The sequence below is a fragment of the Sprattus sprattus genome (assembly GCF_963457725.1).
Source record: "Sprattus sprattus genome assembly, chromosome: 16".
Lineage (NCBI taxonomy): Eukaryota > Metazoa > Chordata > Actinopteri > Clupeiformes > Clupeidae > Sprattus > Sprattus sprattus.
In genome coordinates this window covers 11,503,787-11,526,468 of record NC_137914.1, presented here as the reverse complement: position 1 = coordinate 11,526,468, position 22,682 = coordinate 11,503,787, and the positions used below count along the sequence as shown (strand labels likewise).

The 22,682-nt window shown below is 41.7% G+C and overlaps 4 protein-coding genes across 4 annotated transcripts; 1 reads left to right on the top strand and 3 right to left on the bottom strand.

Annotated features, from left to right (window-relative positions):
• Positions 1-2,777: 2,777 nt before the first annotated feature.
• On the top strand, positions 2,778-3,707 carry LOC308377194 (odorant receptor 131-2-like; the record flags this gene model as incomplete). Its single annotated transcript, XM_080853778.1, has 1 exon — positions 2,778-3,707. The coding sequence occupies one exon, from the start codon at positions 2,778-2,780 to the stop codon at positions 3,705-3,707; it is 930 nt and encodes a 309-aa protein (XP_080709904.1).
• A 1,313-nt stretch (positions 3,708-5,020) lies between these two features.
• On the bottom strand, positions 5,021-13,332 carry pabpc1l (poly(A) binding protein, cytoplasmic 1-like; the record flags this gene model as incomplete). The annotated part of the gene is made up of 14 exons (XM_080854164.1): positions 5,021-5,080; positions 5,493-5,623; positions 5,818-5,911; positions 6,897-7,036; positions 7,994-8,107; positions 8,252-8,327; positions 8,471-8,734; positions 9,117-9,212; positions 10,573-10,710; positions 11,315-11,409; positions 11,809-11,948; positions 12,526-12,641; positions 12,802-12,995; positions 13,143-13,332. 14 exons carry the CDS (start codon positions 13,330-13,332, stop codon positions 5,021-5,023), a joined length of 1,848 nt encoding a protein of 615 aa, XP_080710290.1.
• A 1,901-nt stretch (positions 13,333-15,233) lies between these two features.
• Positions 15,234-18,819, bottom strand: LOC308377343 (14-3-3 protein beta/alpha-A-like). The gene is made up of 6 exons (XM_080853957.1): positions 18,718-18,819; positions 17,112-17,413; positions 16,861-16,984; positions 16,557-16,720; positions 16,354-16,449; positions 15,234-15,938 (listed from the first exon to the last, which is right to left on the bottom strand). Exons 2-6 carry the CDS (start codon positions 17,403-17,405, stop codon positions 15,882-15,884), a joined length of 735 nt encoding a protein of 244 aa, XP_080710083.1. The 5' UTR covers positions 17,406-17,413; positions 18,718-18,819; the 3' UTR covers positions 15,234-15,881.
• Positions 18,820-19,002: 183 nt separating this feature from the next.
• LOC308377685 (cytochrome c1, heme protein, mitochondrial-like) lies at positions 19,003-22,539 on the bottom strand. The gene is made up of 7 exons (XM_080854419.1): positions 22,432-22,539; positions 21,566-21,759; positions 21,239-21,365; positions 20,936-21,093; positions 20,479-20,639; positions 19,930-20,030; positions 19,003-19,381 (listed from the first exon to the last, which is right to left on the bottom strand). Exons 1-7 carry the CDS (start codon positions 22,510-22,512, stop codon positions 19,277-19,279), a joined length of 927 nt encoding a protein of 308 aa, XP_080710545.1. The 5' UTR covers positions 22,513-22,539; the 3' UTR covers positions 19,003-19,276.
• Positions 22,540-22,682: the final 143 nt, after the last annotated feature.

Here is a 22,682-nt window from a genome sequence, read left to right as displayed (position 1 = left end):
TCCTGGGCTTGAACTAAGCTGTTTAAATGAATTTTCTTGAAATGTATTCAATGACTTGTTTTAATTTCCAGGATTATTGTTTTTTTTTTCCCATGACTAGAAGTTGTGCCCATATCCATGTGTCTGAGTTAAATTGTTATGGAAGCTATGTAGAATGCTATGCTGTTTTGAGGAATTCCAAAGGAGGCCAAAGTAAAATGGATGTACTAACAAGGAGTTTCATGCAACTATATGAGCAAATGCTACTACATATTTGCAGACTGTTGATATAAAGCCTCGGACCATGTATATATAAAAAGACAAATATAACCTGAGATAAAAAAAAAACATGTTAATAGATCAGAATCACACTTTACTACATAAGCATGTTTAGAGCAACACAGGAACGTAGTAGTTGTATAGTAATCGCATTACGTTTGAGTTGATGATGGGTTACACACTCAGGCAGGGAAGCATGCACATGCCTCGGCCTGCTGACATACTCGCACTGTGACATGTAGCCATAATCACTGGCGTGTAATCTGTTATTTATGTCTTAAGATGGAGAGATATGTAATGCTGATATATGGGGCTGTAAAATGTGTTTTATGCATGTTGCCTCCTGTCACAACAGTGTTTTCTCTGAAAGAAGCCATCTGTCGTGTATGAGTCACCTATATGGAAAATGGAGGGTTACTGTATGCGTTTGAAATTTCTGCTATAGGGAGTCTATGAAGTATGTTTTAAGTATAACCCTCTAAACACAGGTGCTATCCTATCCTATATATATTGCAGTTTTAACCATGTTGTAATATTTAGTCAGGTAAAACATATTTCATAACTTCGTCTTTTTTGTGGTAGCAAAACAGCACATAAGATTATTTCCATGAGATGTTTATTTCTCCGTTGTCTCTATAGGCTTTTGGAGATGGCACCTTTCCATGCCCTTAATCCCTTGAATGTTAATTAAACACTGTCAAAACACACATCAAAACAATTCTGACCTTTCAGTGACTCCTGAGAATTTCTCTCGGTGGCATGGAACTTCTTATTATCAATGTGGCGTCCCTGAGAAGAGCCCTAAAGGACTGGGGGCTAAAATGTCATAGAATCCCTCCGGTCAGGTGGGCTGTGTGTTTACACTCCTTCACTACACCGCAGACCTATTTTAGAGCAAGCATACATGTAAGGTCACATATTCATCATTGTTATTGACTTACAACTCTTGTTTTCCAACAACCAACCTCTGTGTATTGGGACAAGCGCCTTTCCTTCCCTCTATTCCAGAGAATCTCTAAAATGGGATTAAAGGTTTTTGAGGCCTTGAGTAGATGTTCAGGTGGGCGTTGGGTATGTGGATAAATTCAAAAATAAACTTGAATTAACAATGCTAATTAAGACTGAGGAGTATGTACTTTCTCCATTTAAAAAAATCCTAAACATTCTGTCAACTTCAGGAAAGTTGATGTTTACTTGTGACTGTATAATGCAGCCCTGGTTTTCCGATTCTTAGAGTCAGCATCGTATGTCTACTCTTCTTTTTATTGAAGGAACATTAAACTTTTAACAACCAATATTAAATCACTGCTAGAGTATTTTTGACATGTGTTAATGTCAGATGACGAATACCTCTGCTATAAGCTGTTAAACTCTTAGTGCTGGTGGGGGGACAAAGTGCCATACTTCCTACAGTTCTAACAGCATTTGGCAGAGGACATGGCAGAATGAATAATACTATCAACACCACACAAGAGACTTCTTTTTATTTTGATTATTTGTAAACCACCCAAAATTTAAGTGAGTTGACAAGGCAAACCTGATGGCTCCCCCTTCTGGTCACTTTTAAAGGATTTCACAATAATGTCCTGTTGCCAGACTGCCTTGTCAAATTGATTATTCTTCAAAACCAAACACCTTTTAAAGTGTGCTATATTGTACTTTATGCAACATGAGTATTTATGATCAGTCGTATAATCCCTTGTAAGGAATTTGGTGGTTACTGAATTGCAGGGCGTAATGAGCGATGTGTCCTAAGACAACACCTGGTCATTTGAAATTTAACAAGGAAAAGCTCCTTGGGTACCTATAAAGAGCCTTTCATAAATGACCTAATTTTATTGTGAAAAAGAATCAGAATTTTAAAGGGCTCTAGGGGTGTTTTGAAACTAGGATGCTTTGTTGTAACAAAATTTGACCTAAAAGATTTTTAGCCACAACAATCTTGAAAGGAAATCAACCATGCACGCATGCAAACGCACACACAATCACACGCTCAAATAAGCCCCCCCCCCCCGACCCCTTATTTAATTTTGTTTGTTAGTGAAGCCATAACTTATCTTTGGAAAACTTTTTTAGCTTTGCATACTCATATTAAAAGTGGTTACAAAATGCACAAAAAGCTCAGGTAAGGTGTATTGACCCTGTGTTTCCAAACGATGTAAAGTATGTATGAAAAACAGTAATTATGTGCATGAGGTAATGGTTCTCAGGGGCACAGTTAGTCCCCAGTTTAACCCCTTAACTGGGGAGAATTTTGCTCAAATCAACATTAGACCTCTGGGAATGTCTCAGGGGTGGACCCCTTTATCCCAAGCTTTTAAAGTCCTGCAACTCACAAGAGCGGGGATATCACTGTGAGAGCACAACAGTGAAATAAACACTTTGTCAATGACTTTGACTTCACACACTAAGGCAGAATGTCGAGAACATTTGTTTACCATTTTCTAGGTTAGATATCTTAGCGCTACAATTTGGCATTATGTTACGTGGCTGAAGTCTCACAGCAGGGTCACACAGCCATGAGCAACAGCTCCAACACCACACAGAAGTTGGACACCTTTGAAGAGGCTCTGTCCAAAAATCTGACCGCGGTGCTGTGTGGGCTCTTCATCTTCTACGTCAATGGGGCCCTTGTACGCATCTACTTCAGTGCACCCTCTTTCAGCCAGGAGGCCCGCTACGTGCTCTACATCCATCTGGTAATCAACGACATGCTGCTGGTGATGTTAAGTGTTCTGCTGCACGTGCTGGTCTACATGCCTGGGGTCATCTGGGTGCCTCTCTGCTACATTCTGGTGTTGACCAGCACCACCACCTTCCGGAACACTCCGCTCATTCTGGGCGGCATGGCGGTGGAGCGATTTGTGGCCGTGTGTCTGCCCCTCCACCATGGCCACCTCTGCACGGCCGGCCGGGCGAAAGTCTTCAACACTGCCACGTGGTGCGTGAGCGCAATCCCAGACCTTGCTGACCTGTTCTTATCTCTGAGCGAGCACTCCCCGCAGTTCTACACATCTGACATCATGTGCTTCAGTGGCAGCCTCTTCATCTCGCCACTCCATCAGGTGATCAGCGCAGCAGGCAATGGCATTTGCATGGCCTTTGTGTGGGTGACTCTGTTCTACACGTATATACATGTTCTCTGCGCAGCCCGAGCGGTCAGTTCAAAGGGTCAAGCCCAAAAGGCCCAGCGCACCATACTGCTGCACGCCATCCAGCTGCTGCTCTGCATGCTCTCCTACATCAGCCCTGTGTTCAACAGGATCCTGGTCACCACGTTCCCACTGTTGCGCGCCAAGGTGCTCTTTGGCAGCTTTGTGGTGGCCCAACTGCTGCCCAGGGTGCTGAGCCCGCTCATCTACGGCATAAGGGACAAGGCCTTCAAGAAACATCTTAAGGGTGCACTGCTCTGCCGAAGGGGCACCAGCACCATCAACGTCCATATTTAGCAAAAGGATGCGTAGGCTTGTCACACCCTTGCTTTTTGCTCAGTGTGAGAAGCACCCGTTGAGATGCAGATAGGATACATGTGGGGCAGGACAGTCACACTGAAAACACCTTGGTTTTCTTGCTTGTGGCTGCAAATGAGCTTTAAAAAGGGGCAGAAAAACTGCCTAGGATGGAAACTAGCTAACTTTTTCATGCCTTAGTTAACAAATCACCCGTCTTTATAATGTTTATAATGTGAAGTCTCTAAATGCCATCCACTTACCGACACACACACTATGCTCAACTTTGTTCTGATATCTAGCCACATATTTTTTCACTAAGCTCAAAAATACCATTACCACAGGAAACTGCACACTTTTTAAAATGGTCTCAAAATGTATCCATTAGCTCAGCATGCAGTTCTTGTGAGGAAGCTTTAGGGAAAAAAAGAAACAGGACAACTGTGCTTTGCCCAGATTTTAATGCACAACAAATAACATATTTTCATTTCCGTTTTTTTTTTTTTTAAACAAAAGTAGAACATATTCAACAAACTGAAACTGCATGATGGCATTTGTATAGCCAAATAATGTCAGTTCACAATGACGGATTTAGATTTCTTTTTTTCCTTTTTCTTTTTTTTTTTCCTTTCTCATCCATTACTTTTGTGCCCTTTCCCTCTCTCTCCCAGTAGTCTTGCTGTTGTGAGTTTCCTGTAAGAAATATAGAATGTGCCAACTTACCAAACAGTCATCTTACAGGCATCATCCATAACAATGATCAACACACCCCTGCTTACCACTGAAAAGATACACACACAATAAAGGAACACATCCACTAAGCACTTATTGTGAGATGAGAGTTTATATATATATATATATATATATATATTTGGTGAAAAGAGTGCTGGGAGGACATTCATCTTTCAGATACATGACGGACATATATTTGGGACATAAAAGCCAGTGTCGCATGCACTTCACCAGTTTAGTGCTGCTGTCTAAGAAGTATATTCTGAACAATTCTTACAGACTGTTGTTGTATATTAACTGCCTTAAAATGCATTTACCAATCTTCCAAAAAATTACACGTGTAGCATTTTTAAAGCCTAACTCACTATAGTGTGTAAGCTAGCAGGCAAGACGAGGCTAGCTGATCACAAAGTGTACAATATAATATGTATTATTACACGGCTCTATATATATTTGGTGAAAAGAGTGCTGGGAGGACATTCATCTATGGCAAGCGAGGTCTAAAGTGAATGCAGGGAAGAGGGAGAGGGTGTGAGAGATGACGAAAAAAAAAAAGAGCTCACCTGAGAGATGTACTCACTTCACTTAGACTCCAGCTCTTTAGCTTGGTGTGCCTGAAGCACTGCGACAGCCTCTTCAACCTGCGAGGCAAAACCACCCGAACCATTCTGTCAGTTTCTGAACTTGTATTGTGTCTGAAGTGATCTGATATGACAGACTGAATTAACCAATATTGTATATATAAGAAAATATCTTAATCCCCAACACAAGGTTGCATTAACTGCAACTACAGGCCAGATTAACACAATTTTGCAAGCATTTCATCTTGGATGAAAAATGTTAATCCAAAATCAAGTCCAAAGGTAAAAGAAGTTTGTCATGCCCATTACCCTCAACAAAAAGAAAATTAATAAACTTGATTTGATGCAAACTTGTCTTTTAAATGTATGTATTCAAATGCTTGGCAATACTGGACATATTGGATAAATGAGCTGTGGTTGGCTACACATATGAGCTGTAGTTGATTAAAAACACCCTCCAGATGTGTGTTACCTTGGAGTGCAGAGACTCGGGAGATTCCAACATGTGGAGCAGCTCAGAGTTGTCTATCTCCAGCAGCATGCCTGTGATCTTCCCAGCCAAGTTGGGGTGCAGGGCGTAGATGAGAGGGTACAGTCGCTCACCTGATGGACACACACACAAACACTTTTTAAAAAAATCACCATCAAAGGTGCTTAGTGGAAAAGACCTTCATAGAACCGTATCTGACCAAGTTAGAGACCAAAAGACACCTTTTAGTCACAGCCACACGCACACGCACACACACACACACACACACACACACACACACACACACACAGGTGGAGTGAACACTCACCCAGCAGCTGTTTCTGCTCCATGAGTGGAGCTGCTGCCAGCATAGAGGCTGTGAGAGGTTCCTGTCCCCTCACATGAACTGCTGGCTCCATCACAGGGATGTTTGGGACCTGGGCACCAGCAAACACTTTTCTTTAGCAACAGCCAGAGCACAAAAAATGGTTGACACATCACAACGGACAACCTAGTGTGACGACTGTTTTGTGTTAAAAACTCAATGTGACTGCTAAGTAATTCATTTTTGAATGTTAAATGTACTTTTCTTTAGGTTTCAAAAGGCTCCAATAGTCCTTTTTGAATAGTCAGATGCACGCCATTGTCTTTCAGATACATGACGGACATATATTTGGGACATAAAAGCCAGTGTCGCATGCACTTCACCAGTTTAGTGCTGCTGTCTAAGAAGTATATTCTGAACAATTCTTACAGACTGTTGTTGTATATTAACTGCCTTAAAATGCATTTACCAATCTTCCAAAAAATTACACGTGTAGCATTTTTAAAGCCTAACTCACTATAGTGTGTAAGCTAGCAGGCAAGACGAGGCTAGCTGATCACAAAGTGTACAATATAATATGTATTATTACACGGCTCTTCTTAATGCTGTAGAATGCTCCATTCACTTGAATGGGGCCTCCCAACGTTCTGCGGTCCGTTATTAACCGATAACAGACCGTTGCCATGCAATAATGACCGCCGTCAAGGAAAGTGGCCTTTTTGCCTCTGATTCACGTCTTTCGTAGCACTCCACAAGTAGTCTGGTAACTTATCAATGGAGTTACAGCGGACGGTTTAGCAGCTGTGTTATAAAGAATGTTCAACGTCTTTGGCAAACTATTTCTCTGCTTTTTAACACTACACATAGTAACAAATACATTGTAAAAAGACAAGTTATTTTTTGGTTTTGGCAAGTAGCCGTATAATAAGCGTCGGGGTGCTGTTTGCCGAATCGGGTAATAGTATTTTCCCGATAATGACCTGCGTTCTATACATTATCCCTTACTTAATTTATTTGTCAACTCATTAATGGAAGTGTGTGTGGGAGCATGTGTATGTCTTTGTAGGAGTGTGTGGGTGTACCTGCTGGTTCACATGGGGTAAAGGCACAGGGATCATCTGCTGGACATTGCGGACTCCACTGGAGTATTTGTACTGGCTGACCCCACGACTCACAGCCCCAGCGACTGCTCGTCTTCCTGCAGTCTGGGTTCCAATGTTGGCTGCCGGAAAATCACAACATACTCTTTAAACATGAAATGCGGTAAATGTGTTCATTCCCCCCCCACACTCCTAAAATTCTCAAACCAATACATGCCCAGTGCAGAACCTCACTCATCGAGGTACTATAACCACAGCCTGAGACAATGATTTATAAAGAAGTTCTATTACTGTGGGGGTTATGGTTATGTCAGTAGTTCTTCACTAATATAAATATCTTACAATAGGTCTGTGAGTGCTGTCGTGATGCCCATACACTGCAAAAGACCCTAGTGGAAACTGTTTGTGATGCTCATTTGCTCAACAGCTTCAATATTTGTTGGGGGAAACAAAGAATTCAGTCTATAGAAACTATTATAGTTTCATTACTGATCATTGGTTCCTGCAGAGCAAGCAGCTCTGGGTGCTAGTTCCCACCGACCAGACACAGATAGAAGGTGACAAACCCCCAAATCCCTCAACCAAAAAATGAACCATCGACCAGTGGATGACAGAAATCATGCATGCAAGACACCATCTCACCGCTGCACACCATTCCAACGACCTCCCAAGGAAGACTACGCATCTTTTCCATATAGAAGGGTATGCAGCCCAAAATCTCACAACATTCCTGGAGCATGGTTCCCACCCTTAAGCATCCAATTCAAGAACATTATAAACATAATGTTCCACCCTGCCATGCCCTAGAGCATAATTGAATTAACTATTTAAATACTGCTGAGTGAGTGAACTCAAAATCATTCAGTCACTGCCTGATGCGACTGACATTTTTTGCAACGCCTGTCTAAAATCCTGCAGCATTTTCTAAAACTGCTGTAAAATCACTGATTAGTCTTTGAATTTGTATTAATATCAAATGTGTACAGTTATGCGCAGTCACACAGAGTGGGAAACATCCTTAAGAATGAGTGAGGGGGAACACGCTGAAACCACCCCCCGTCCCCACACACACAGCGTACCCATCCTTTGCGTGGTGTTTTTGGCCACCCGCGGCGCCTGCGTAGAGGCCTGCTGGACACTGCTGATGGGGGTGGAGGCCCGGCGGGTCGTCACGTACTGAGCAGAGTACAGCGCTAATGCAGCCAATTAGACAAAAGCCTGTTAGACCGAGGCACTCTGGGATGGATGGTCCAACTGAGCAGCACCAGACCCTCTCCCCCTCCACCAATTGTGAGTTAACACTGAAGGCGAGTACCTTCAAAACGAAACACACTCACCCTGTGGTCTGGGAGGCTGAGTAGTCCATCTTGGGCCAAAGCGGACACCAGCATTGTATGGATGACGGCCCGGGGGCTATAATGAAGCAAGACTTCACTAGTCAGTGTCATTCATATGCACACACATACATACAGACACAACACACATAAACGCTTATCACACACTGAAAGAAAATTATACCATAAGCACACAACACACACACACACACACACACACACCTGAGGCATGGTGGGGATGTAGTAGGGAGGTTGCTGGTAGTTGGTCACCAGGGCCCCGGGCATGGTCCTGACGCTGGCCAGCCGCTGCATGTACTGGTTGGTGAGGATGGCCTTCCGCTCATCCTTCCGCTGAGCTAATGCCACGTAGAGCGGCTTGGTGCTGATGATGCGGCCGTTCATCTCCGTGACGGCGCGGGTGGCCTCCTCCGGTGAGGTGAAGCAGACAAATCCAAAGCCCTTGCTGTGGCCGCCGTCAGTCATCACCTGAGCAAGGGGAGGGGACAGGCAGGCAGGCAGAGGAGGAATGTTAAGACCAACCTTACCATTGACAGCAACTATACACACACCAAAACTCACTGTGGATCAGAAATGCTGGAACTACAATCTTCATATAGAAATTGGCTTGTAGTAGAGTTGCTGAATGCAGGTTTTTTTCCAATGAAAGAAATTGTTTGATAGCCCAGGAAGTTACCAAAATTATTGAATTATTACCTTAACAGAACAAGGCCGTATCCATGGTTTATATAATTTAATTAATGTTAAATGTCCATTTCGTATTTCAACTCCCTACCATACAAAACTGCTGATGAGTACGATTACACACATTACTGCCAAAGGAGTAAACACAAGGGTGAAGGTGGGTTACCTTGGCGCTAGTGATGTTGCCATAGGGAGCAAACTCCTTCCTCAGTCGCTCATCATTGATGCTATCGTCTAGGTTCTTCACATAAAGATTAACCCCCTAAAAAGATAAATGTACAGGAAGGTAAGGATAGAGCAGGAGAAGTAGAGCAGGTCATTTAAATTTATTTGGGGTCGACTGATTCTTCATCTGACCACCTGTCATCACTTATATTTATTTGTCAATTATTGAAACATGTACATTTAATAATAAGGTCAATAAATGTACAATCTAGCTTAATATTGCACCCACATTATTGCAGGAAGCTCTGAAAGTCATATACTGAATTTCTCCCCACTATAACCTACACAGTATATAATCTGCATTACAGAATTGTATGTAATTTTATAAAACAATCTGTGACTTCTCCCCTCTCAGCTTCATATTAACACAACTTTATATTCACTTCATATTCAAATGCGTTCATATCACACACGAAAGCAACTTTTAAGTGGTTGCCTAAGTTAGAGATGGCTAGAATAGTTCATAGCCAGCTAAACTGGTATGAGACCTCGCACACCTCAGCAGATGCACACGCCCCATTGCATCCCGTTAAATACAGTCTGGTAGGGATACACAACACCCCTTACTTTATCTTGTGGAAGACTGAATGTGACAGTGTGAACACAGGACACAGATGAGTAAATGTGGGGTGCAGAGAAGTAGACTTTGACTCTGACAAACCAGCCTATGGACTTCTCCATTTGCACCATTTAAAGAACAACATTAGACACTATTTTCACAATGGTCATTAAAGCCTGAGGTAATCTTAAAATAATAAAAGTTGAAATCAGCAATCAACAGATAACAACCATTAAATAGTAAATGTTTTCCAAGTACTCAGAACTGTAAAAAGATCATGTAGTAAAATTGTATGTATATGTAAAAAAATTCAAATTCTGACACTTTCACAACATTCTAAGACAAATAAACTCAGGACAGTTTCAGAGTTTCAACTCAAGCTGTGATTAGCAGTAAACAGATAACATAATAACCATTTTTTTTTTTTTTTTAACTGTTCAAATGAGTGTCAATTTTAAATGTTTCCATTTCGGGACCTCGTGAGATACAAAGCAGTGTGCCTGTGACAACCCTTCGGATGCCTCCTTTTGAAGCGATTGAATACATTTGTTTCGTTACGCTGTTAGTGTTGTCTATTGCAAGACAGATAACTTTGCTTTGAAAAATATCTGACTGCATAGCCAAACTACTGCCACAATGCCCACCCTAACATTACTGTAGCTTCACATTTGCTCTGCATTTTACATCAGATGCATGGAGGTCTTTCCTGCAGAAAGCTTAATTTGTACGCCTCATGTCTAGCTTTCTTACATTCTGTGTTGAATCTAGTATAAACAGAGTTTATAATGTATTTATGTGAGTGAGTGATAGGAAGCGTGGTGAATGAGCGTTTGGACACCTGATAGCGCTGGATGCGATCGATCTTGATCTGCTCAAACTTGCGCTTGAGCTCCCCCTGCCGCTCCAGCCTCTTCTGAGCACGGCCCACATACAGGATCCTCCCATTCAGCTCCTTCCCATTCATCGCCTCCACAGCCTGCGCAACCAAACACAGACAGAGACACACACACACACACACACACACACACACACACACACACACACTTTTAAACAACATACCTACTCACTCCTGTTGGAAAACACAGCCTACTGCAGAGAGACCAAGATAATTCTCACATATACAGGTGGACATGAACACATTTTTAGTCTCCACAAGGTATACCATTCATACATTTCTACCAAAAACAACCAAACACTACATCAGTGCCCTCTACTGCAGCTAAAATCACTTCAGACTCTCTCCCAATACAACCAACAGACAAAACAGAACTGACTGACTTCTTCAAACAAGAATGCAGTGTTTGATTTCCATTCATTTGAATGGATATCAAGATCATCTTTAGTAAGTGGAAGTAATGAATGGCAGCTTGGTTCATAGAATCTCAATATTGCTCTGAATAAAAACGGTCATAGATGTCGCCTTTGCTTAACTTTTATTCACTGCCAAAACTTTAACAATCCTCTGGTGATCTATGGTGGAGGAAGAGCACCATTGTCAGAGAGCATCAGAGAAACAAGAATACCAGAGAGACAAGAGTGGACAGGACAGAAACAGGACACTGAACCAAATGTGTTTCTACCTTCTGAGCATCCTCATGGTTCTCATAGTTCACAAAGCCAAAGCCACGGGAGTTACCTCGCTCATCACGCATCACACGGACACTCAATGTCTTGCCTGTAAAACACATGTTGCAGTGAATGAAACGCACAGACACAGACACACCAGCCATGATTGGAGTATGGACATTTACTACATACATTACACGGCCCAAAATACAAGCCTTTCTTTTTTATCTATTGTAACCTGCGGTGTGTAGACAAACACAGTCCCGCTCCATACTTGAACTCGTAACCTTGGGCATGGGCTGTAGGCATGCTAGCAAGGAGGCCAAAACCCATGTGTGCTAGCATCGGTCATTACTGCTTGCTGGCTACGATTACATAAGATCAACAACAATGTATGAACTGCGGGCTGGCCTGTCACCATCTCACAGCTATAATGTTCAATCATTTTTGTTTATATTTTCAAAAACAGAGGAACACCAAGAATCCTCTCTGTAATCATTGAACTTACCAAACTCTGAGAAGATTATCATAAGTTGTTGATCGTCATAAGTTTCTCCAAAGTTCTTGATGTAAACATTAGTGTAGACCATAGCCTTTGCTCCGCACTCCGCCTCACGTTCTTTGCGGGATTTAAAATGGCCTACAAAACTGTATGTACACCACAGATATTGGCATCAATGAAAAGGACAAAACATTTAATCATAGTTAAAAAAAAACCACAATGTCAATGTAATTTCCTCTGCACTGAAGTCGAGGAAGAACAACATGGACAGCTTGCAAGTTTGACCTGACTCTTACTTTCAGTCCATGTCATCTTTTTAAGCATGTTTCACAAGGACAGCCGATGAGAACACTTCCACTACCTGTTCACTGACCTAATTGTTGACATCTGACAATTTTTCCACAGGGAATGGAGCTTTCGGTTTGCAATGCTTGGATCTGCACTGTCTGTCTCCATTTCTTTACCTGCCTCTTGTCTAAGCATAAAAAACAGTTAAAGAATATTATGGTTACTTTAAACGTGTTCATGCTGCTCTTTCTATTGCTTTCCTTGACATTAACTTCCAAATCTTAGACACTGCATTTCTTTATTCAGGCCTCAGCACACTGCTTTCCTAATTTATGGCAGCCATATTGTCATTTTCAGCAAGCATTTACCACAGTAAACAAGGCCAACTATTAATGCCATAAATGCCCTGGGCTGGGGGGGGCAATTGACACATACACTTTGCGATCATTCAGGAGCATGCCATTCATGGTCTCAATGGCACGGTTGGCAGCCTCTTGTGTCTCAAAGTGGACAAAGCCATAGCCTTTGGAGCCACGCTCATCACACACAACCTACAAGGACAAAACAGATTTAGAGAGGTTACATTTACTCTTCTCCTTCTACTGTACCTTAATATAACTGTACTCCAATTTTAGACAGAAACATTGAAACATAATATAGCGTTATAATTTCCTAGGATACATTTTGTTGGAACCATCTCAGCAATATTACCTTGCAGGACAGGATATTTCCAAATGCAGAGAAGGTGTCATAAAGTGCTTTGTTGTCAATAGACTCATCCATATTCTTGATGAAGATATTCCCAACACCAGACTTCCTAAGACCTGGATCACGTTGTGACCACATGATTCTCATTGGACGACCCTTGAGGACCTCATAGTTCATTGTATCGAGAGCACATTCCGCTAAATTAAGAGATTATTTCATATCAGCATGAACAATCATCTGCCATCCAATTTGTTCACAATATAAGACACTGAATGCCCATGGCATTTGACACAAAGCATTATGTCTGTACAAGTAGTGAACCTAAGTATTTAAGGAGAACTCACCATCTGCAGGCTGCTGAAAGTTAATGTAAGCATATCCCAAAGACCTGCGAGTAATGACATCACGGCATACACGAATGGACATGATTGGTCCAGCAGGTGAAAATTTCTGGTACAGCATAGACTCAGTAACATCAGGATGAAGATCCCCCACGTACAGGGAGGCCAGGGGATAAGCTTGTCCAGTGTTCATGTTCTCAACTCTTGAGTAGACCCTAGAGGAGAGGACTGATAACAAATTGAGTCTCATTCATGGATAGGATGACCTATACTTCTTTTGCAAGATAAGGAGTTGTTCAACTGACCAATGCGCGGATAAATTATCAATATAACTGTATCAATATAGTTACTAGTACATTTACACTTCTCAATAGGCTACAGTAAGAATGATGTCAATACATTTCACTGACAAATGCTAGCTGCAGCTAATGTTGCATTTTAAGCTCTGCAAACACTGCTACAACAGCAAATATGTCAGAGTAATATTAGCGTTAAACTATTTTGACAAATAGGCGATCCAATTCAACTACGTTGTTCCATTATAATATTTCAGCACCGACACACAGGTCAGAAATTACATACATGACTGAACTATTCTTTTTTTTTATTTCTTTTTAAGCTAGCTTTGGCAAGCGAAGAGCTGCTCCTTTCAGGGATCACTTGGCAAAAATGACCAAACTCAAAACATAACACATGGCAACTACACGGCTCTGTGAATAGGTCAATTTTATTTGAATTTTCTGAAAAGGTGCGTTCACCTTTCCAAGTTAGCAAGCCAACAAACATAACTGTAATTGGATAATAAGAACTTTTTGGCCAGTCAAATCAGTTTTCAACTTGTTGCTAATTAAACTACCACAAGCTTGCTATAGGCGTTAGCTAGTGCTTTAGCTTAGCCAAAGGATCCAATGACTGACATAAGTGAAGTCGTCGTGGGCAACAATCCAATGCGAGCTATATATTTTTACATTGATATTTAAACCATACATTACTCACCTCCTTCAACTGTTACACTCAAGAACACGATATCTATCCCCAAACTTCAGAAAGTGTTTGTCTGGCAATTGTGTTGTTTTAATTTAATTATTGCCGAGAAGACCTGACATTTTCCTCCGCGCCTCTGCGTTCTAATTGAATTCGACTAATATATCAACTCCGCTGGTCTTGGGCTTCCGCATGGGAAAGTAGTCCCATGGCAAACGTAATCTCATGGCGCAAATAACCGAATGCCTAAACCAATGCTCTTAACATCATGTGCTTCATTACATTTTTCGTGAGAATACATACAAAATATCTACGTGACTACTTTTTATTTTATTTTTAAGCGACTTTGAGAACGCATTAATTATTATTACTTTTGTACTTGAACCCTCCTGTAATTCTAAGCCAGTTGGTCCTTGATCTAGTCAATAAAGGTTGAACTCAATGCCGTAAAAACTACAGGGAATAATGCGTTGCTAGTAGTAATCACACACGGTTCTCTTAGTGTATTCCGTACCCACACCTTGATTCGTATCCCTGTGGCTTATCTAGCATCCCGCCCTTTCACTTACCTCACACTTGGGTGGAACACCGTGATTTATCCTGTATCAGTTTCATAGGTAACCCCACACTAACACCTAGCCTGCCATTTGGTTATATTTGTTGTTACATAGATACAAGTATAAAGCTGTCCTTATTTATAAGGGTTTCATAAAAAGCAGCAATCATTTTAACTGAGATCAAGAAGGGATCACACATTTTTATTGTCAGCCAATTAAGCTGGACTCAGGGTTCATTCCGTTCAAAAAGCATCCTGAACCCTGCAATGCTGGTGCTGTTGTAGAGCCAAATGTTTGGTACATCTTTACCTAATAAATAAACCTAGTAAACTCTCAGCCCCTTGCCTTGCCCGCTGGGGGTGCACTTACATTTTAAAGGTGTGGCTCCAGGCTGATGACCTTGGCACTGTCATTAGTGATACAGGCAGCCATGCTAACAGGCAAAACAGCTGTCAGGCCTATCTAATTCAAAACATGATCTCAATGTATATAGACAATCTAAGAAAAGGTGCTGCAATCAACTGGAAGACTAATTAAGACAACAAACAATTGATGTTGGTGAAAATAAACTGCCAGTTTAATAACCATACAATAAAACCTGTAAATACCATGACCAATTACACTAAAAAATATGACCGTAACAAAAAAGGATGAAAAATGCACAACCAGCTAGGTGGAGAAAAAAAGGGAATTATCAGGAAGGACGATTAGAATTCACAACCCCCAACCCCCTTACACACACACACACACACACACACACTTAGACACAACCTCTTTTTCACGTGCACATGGAGACTTTCGTGTCACCTCTCCTCTCTCATTCACTCACTCATTCACACCAACACACACACAAACATACACGCACAAAGAATATGGACTCACTACTCAATACAACCACGTTTAAATTTCACAAAGAAAATGACTGGCCCTGCTAACATGTGCATGTTCCCCTGTGAGCGCTCCCCTGTACTGTGTTAGTGCACCTCAGGAAGAGCAGGACTGTGGTAAGCTCAGGTACAACTCATGCTGCTAGTCATACAGTAGGGCTGGGGCATTTTGGGATGGGGTGGGAATGGGGGTAAAATGGTAGGGGGGCGTGGGAGTGGAAGAAGCCGTTTGTGTGTATTTTTTTCTTAAGATGAAGAGTGTGTGTGTGTTTGTGTGTGTGCGTGTATGTGCGGTCGAACAATAGGCGCCGCCTCTAGTTCTCCCCCTCCACAGCATCCGCCTCATCGGCCTGGTTTTCTGATGTCCAGAGCTAGAGAAGAGGACAAAATCAATCAATATTTTCTTCTTAAAATCATACAAAGATTCATTGGCACATGGTAGTGCTACCTCATGTTTCTCATAATCTGCACTATGAAGGACATGCTGAGAAGGGGACACAGCTGGACTGGCCATCTGCAACCCTTGTCTGAGATTTTAGTAACATGATGACAGCTGTAGGACTGTTCAGTACTGCTCCCCATCTCAGCAGGTCATGTTACAGAGTTATCACCACCTTTCACGCCAATAGTGCTTCATCAAGCAGTTATAAAAAGAGTAAGAACACTTGTACGTTTTAAGTGCCTCAGTATCAATTAGCTATCAATTAGTATCAATTAGCTGTGATTTTTTTTTTTTTTTTTACATTCATACACTTGCAGTTCTACAAAAATTAAAGTCCAACATACAGTCAGGTTGTCCCTTAGTAGTTGCATGATCAAGGTGCTGTCTTTGTAGGAATCCTCGTTTAAGGTATCAAGCTCAGCAATGGCTTCATCAAATGCCTGAAAGATAAAAAATAAATAAAAGGCAGATATTAGTGGAGTAACATCTATGAGGGTAAAACATTTTTGAACGTGCTTTGGTATTTAGTGCGATAATGGATTCTTACGGTCTTAGCCAGGCTGCAGGCCTGTTCAGGCGAGTTGAGGATCTCATAGTAGAAGACAGAGAAGTTCAGAGCCAAGCCCAAACGAATGGGGTGTGTGGGCTGCATCTCCTTCTTACTTATCTCAAATGCCTGCTGATACGCCTGCTGAGAGTTATCCACTGTGGCTGTAAAGGAAGACAGCAACCAAAAAAATGTCATTATTTACCACTACTCAAAATGATATTGTAATATAACTGTTCAAACTGTACGCTGTGCACACAGATCAGCACCTATACCCTTGCAGCTCTGTGTCTTGAGCACTTACTTTTCTTAGCATCCCCAGCAGCAACCTCAGACAGGTATCTGTAGTAATCTCCTTTCATCTTCAGATAGAAGACCTTGCTCTCAGCCTGGCTAGCATTGGCAATCAGGTATTTATCCAGGAGGCCCTAGAAAGAGAAAAATAAATTAGATAATTTATTCCCAAAAATGTTTTAGTTACAACATCTGGTTTGGATAAATAAGGATGTTAAACCAAAATCTCTCTTAAAAGACCATGAAGGTTCTACTGCTTACCAGCACATCATTGCAGATGTCCTGTAGCTCAGTCTCGATCTTCTCGCGGTACTCCTTGGCCATCTGCTGCTTCTTCTCATTTCCCTCAGTCTTCTGCTCGATGCTAGAAATGACACGCCAAGAGGAGCGGCGAGCGCCCACCACGTTCTTGTAGGCCACCGACAGCAAGTTGCGTTCTTCATTGGATAGCTCAGTGCCCTGCTCTGTCACCGACTTCATGGCAGCCGCCATGTCGTCGTAGCGCTCAGCCTGTTCGGCCAGCTTGGCTTTCTGCACCAGGTCACTCTTGTCCATTGTTCACGCTGAATTGGGATGTGAAGATATCAACAAACATGGTTAAAGATTTTCAGATATACAGAGATTGTTATTCAAAATAATTAATAACATTTGAAATAGTAGAATTAGATCATTTGAGTGTGCCCTACATCGGCACATTGCCGCCCCCCCCCCCCCCCCCCCTTTCAACATCTTGATAATAGTACCCTGACCCTGATGATGTTCAATGTAGATCATTTTGACAAGTCACTTTTGATTCTATTAAGATTTTAGGTAGTATACCATAACAGGCTGCATACGATACGACGCGCAGAAATTATGTCATTACAACAGGTAATAGTGCGACCCCTATCTCTTTATAGTTAATTCAACCGCGCCGCCATCCTTTACCTTCTTTCTCAACCTGACAAGCTGAATGGCGACTCGCGTTAGAGGCTTGAGTGGATTTGCATTTGAATAGAAACAAATCTGACGTTACGTTGAGGGGCATGAGTTCACATTTACAGACAAAAGCTATATGTGTCCCTCGCCAGTAAAGCCACCCTATAGTAATTCGTCGGGTGTCGATATATTTCCTTGGTTTATACGTTAAAGCCCGTTTCTAAAGCTAAACTCGGCTTATCCAATCCATCACTATCGCTAGGCCGCTGATATGCTAACGTGAACAAGTCCCTTGCCAGCTGACACCAATGATTATTGTCGTTTCTTACTGTACGTTTACATTTTATATTTAGGCCGACTCGATTACATATCCGTTGACGGCGATATCAACACTAAATACAAATGCCTTTGCTAATGAGCGTTCAATATGGCGACAAACTATCGGATTTAAGTGAAATCATTTGATTAGCAAGGTAGCTCACAAATGTAATAGCCACCTCGAAAGCTAGCGTATTAATATTAGCTACCTAGCTGGCGTTAGCCTACTTGTCAAATCACCGCCTGGCCATGTCCCGTTCGCAGAGGCAATTCATTTTCAAAATGAATGGGATGTAGCGTCATATGGCAACCATTTGTATTATTTCGGTTTCTCAGACAGCAGTTTGTGTCGAGTCGGTGCCTGATGTCTTTCACACAATCACCGTACGGCCTTGTCCTGCTATAATGGAAGCGTAGGCTAGTTGAATTAGCGACAATGCTAAGTCCTTGTTCTAACTGCTCCCACCGTCAAACACTCGTTTCGTTAGCAAGCTAAGCGGAGTAGCAGAATGACTAGTTATGTCTTCAAGTAAGCCGGGCGGTTACGCTCATTATCGTCAAAATGACTCCTAATAAGTATTGTTTAATTCATTTGGAGTGCACCCATTCGTTATTTGTCACGTTAACTTACATTATTTACGGCCTTTCCTCCTGCTTTTATCCGCGAAAGGTATAGTTGGAGTCTACGACCTCCGTCTCGCTCCTCGGCTTGTTCTTCTGGGCAGTACCACTTCCGTTACATTGACACTTCCGCTTCCTTTCTGCTGTTTCAACGAGCATATTGAAAGATTCATACAAATTCTCTGACAGATAGGGCTATTGGGCTTTATGGTAACAACATTCAATTGCGTGTTTAGAATACGCTGGCATGAGTAGCGCACCAAAGACTTTTGAAAACACAGAGAATGTAGAGGGGAACAGTGAAAATGATTTTTATTATGACAGCCAGTTATTTACACAGTGTGTATACAGTTTACTTCCATGCATCCAACCTTTAAAAGCAAAAGGCGTCCTTGGTGAAGAAAGCACAATAAATAGAAAAAAATATGATTACCTCTGATAACTTTTATGTCTGTAATAAAAAAAAATATACCAAAGGCATCTATTCTGTATGAGAGTTGGTGAAGTGACTTGATATCCTGGGTGCATCAGTCAGTCATTTTCAAAGTTCAGTTCAAGTGGAAAATGTTTTATTTGGGAGGCCTGTAAGCAATCTTCCTACTCTTCAGCACAGACCACCTGTGCCTCTTCATGTAATAGACCAATGGAATGAGAATAGCGGAGCCCATCAAAAGCTGAGAAGAGAGACATACAGTATTAATTAGTGGAAGAAATTTCTAACATCCTATGATAGCATTAGAACTACCCCTAAAGCAAGATGGTCAATATAGATGATTATATTAGGAATAAATAACATTTAGCAGCCAATCTTTAACAGAAAGAGGTGGACACATTCCACTGCCGCTTTCAAATTTACAGTGGGCTTTGCAAATCCATTAAGCCCAAAATAATTGTTATCACTCTTTCATATTTGTTTTGTTGTGGTTGGATAGTATTACTGCTTGTTTATAGGATTTACATTTGCATTTCAGTCTCAGCAAATAACATTATGAAGGCAATACACAATAACAACAGGTATTTATTTCAGTATCAACATTATATGGGTTCCCTGGCAAAGGAAATAATACTCTTGGCATGGCCTAAGAAATCTTTCCAGAAGCAGCATTTGTATTTATATAAAAAAATAAAAAAAAGTGCTGGTTTAAGTTATAAGTTACATGGCAGGATCAGGCTATAACAAACTAATCAGTGCTGACGGGGCAGACACAGAGGCGCAGCTCACCTTAAGTCCCATGCGCTTGCGTTGGTCGTGCTCAGGCTCTGCTGCCCAGCGCAGGAAGGTGCACACGTCCTTGGCAACCTGACTCATGGTGGCTGGAGTGCCTGTAGAGACAAGAAGCAATGCATCAGTGCATATGCAAAAACAAATCTAAATAATATGGGGGCTTTACTAGACCATTTGCAGTATAAAAGCTGTTGAAAGCCATATTGTTTTATTGTCTCAACGTTTCAATGGCCATCGATTATCTGGGCTCCTAAGCTTTTTGTATTAACTAAATGGTGTGGCTGTATCAATTTATTTAGACATTTCAAAGAGATGAGTATCCATTCCTATTAATTATTTGGAGTATACATTTCCTTCAAGTATTACATAGTAGTACAATTCCATCAAATATTAAAATGTCTTCTTGCTTGCTAAGCTTGCTTAATTACTGAAATCTGTTAACATCTCATGCAGTGAAACCATGCAATAACACTCCACCATAATTGAAGATATTCACAGTATATTAATGATTAACACCCTCACTGTTCCAACAAAAAAGTAACTCACCATCATCATACTCTAGCACTTCATTGTATATGGGAGGAGCCATGCCAATAGCCTGGCCAGGGAAGTAGGGGTTGTAGTAGAGACCCTCTCTCACTTCTACCCCAGCAGGGGGTTCACAGTACCCCGTTAGCAGGGAGAAAACGTAGTCCTCTCCGCCATGTCTGAAACACAACCACATTGTGATCAGCCAGACAACACTTCACCATACGCAGCGTTGTGCTTGTAGCGTTGAGAATGTGGCTGAAAGTTAAACAGGTCTTTCATGAAGTTCATTTTCAGAACTTCATTTGCAAAGACATATTCAAAGCACTTTGCTTTTATTTGATATTTGCGGTGCTGCAAATGTCAGTCATCGCTGAGTTCATACTTCATGGGTCCAAGCAAGAGATGAGCCAAAATGTAGCTAAAAGAGAAATTCATGACCACAAAGCAGTTGAAGCATGGCTGATTCTTGTACCTGGCATTGACAATATAGCTGAGGTCAGGGGGTAGAGCTCCATTATTGGCCGCACGAGCTGCCTCTGGGTTATTGTATGGTTTGGGGAAATAATCGGACAGCTTCCCTGGACGGGTGAACATCTCTCCAGTGTCATCGGGACCATCCACTACCTCAATCTTCAAGGGGAGAAAGGAGGAGGTGAGTGAAGGGGCAATGATGGCATAATTTTATATGATTTTACAAATCGTTTACAAACAAGTACCAGTACTCAATGAAAAGCAGCTGCTGGCTGGAAAAGAGGTAGTGGATGCTCAGACTCACCTCTTCAGCCAATACTTTGGCCTCTGGCTCTGTGTGGGATACTCCCACCAGGTTACGGAAAGCCAGGTACTCCATACTGTGGCAGGCCGAGCACACTTGCTTGTACACTTGGTACCCTCGGCGAACACTGTGCAATACAAAGAATGACAAAATGGGTATTAAGAAATATGACTCAAAACGTAGGTGTTCACAAGACATTTATGTACAGGCAAAAATGTCTTGTGAAAGACAAACATTAAGGGGGAAAAGCATTAGAATCAGAATCAGGTTTTATTGGCCAAGTAAGTGTGCACAAACACAGCTGGTTATTACTTAAACTACACTCACCTGGCATGGTCGAGTGATGATACCAAGCCGTTGTGAGTCCAGGGATAGTTTGGGGGATGGAGTTCCAGGTCTGAAGCTTTGACAGACTGATGAAGCGCCAAAGCCAGACCAGCTCCTCCTGCTGTCAGCACCCCAAGTGAGAGTGAGAGGGCTGCCCTCTTTCCTCTGGACAGAGTGGCAAAGGACATGTTGACCTGAAGAAGGGAAGAAATTATAACACAGTTAAAAGTGTTCATCACAAATGGTAAAAACAGTGGAACAAATGGCTGGTTGGGACCATCATCTGACGTACAATCAATCAGCAACATATAGCAGTGAATTGTCTGAATATGATTTACAACAAATCTAAGCAGCTATATAACTGAAATGTATAGCAGAGTCATTTTCTAATAAATAACATCTGCGTTGCCAGTTGCAACTTAAACAAATTACCTAGTTACTTTCAAAAGGTCAACTGAGGTAGCCTTGCTCTTTCCACGGACATTCCTCACAGCCTAAACATAGAATGCACCATAGAAAGGTCCATAAGTTAGCTACAAGATATATCTAATATACTAATGGCAAAAACTCTTGCATAAACCGGGTTTCAGCTATTTGCACGTTAACGAGCTACATAATTCCAAATATTATTTCACACACACCAATATAATCTGCAAGCTTTCGCCATAACGTTAAGGTCTTTCAACATGAAGTCAGCTAGCTCGGCTAGCTAGTAGGAATACCGTCGTCAAAGATGATGTAAGCAGACGACCATGCTAGGCTGTGACCTTGCCTGAAGTTATACCGTATTAACTGTTACCTACGATTGTTTTACGACTTCATTAATTCTGAATGGCAACAGGATGTCAAAATACACTTCACCCTACCTTTGACACACCGACAACGTTCTTGGGATTGAGTAAAGTTCTACCGGCACTTGACGACGCGGCAATCCGAAGCGCCGCCATGTTTCCGTCCACTGATTGCGCAAGCGTCACGTGGTGACTGATGATTCGAACATAATCATCCTACAAGAAAGCCTGCATGCCATACAGCGGAAATACAGTATTATTTACTTCTTACTGCTTATTCATACAAGTAAGCACTTTATATGTCTAACTTAAACCATTTGCATTTC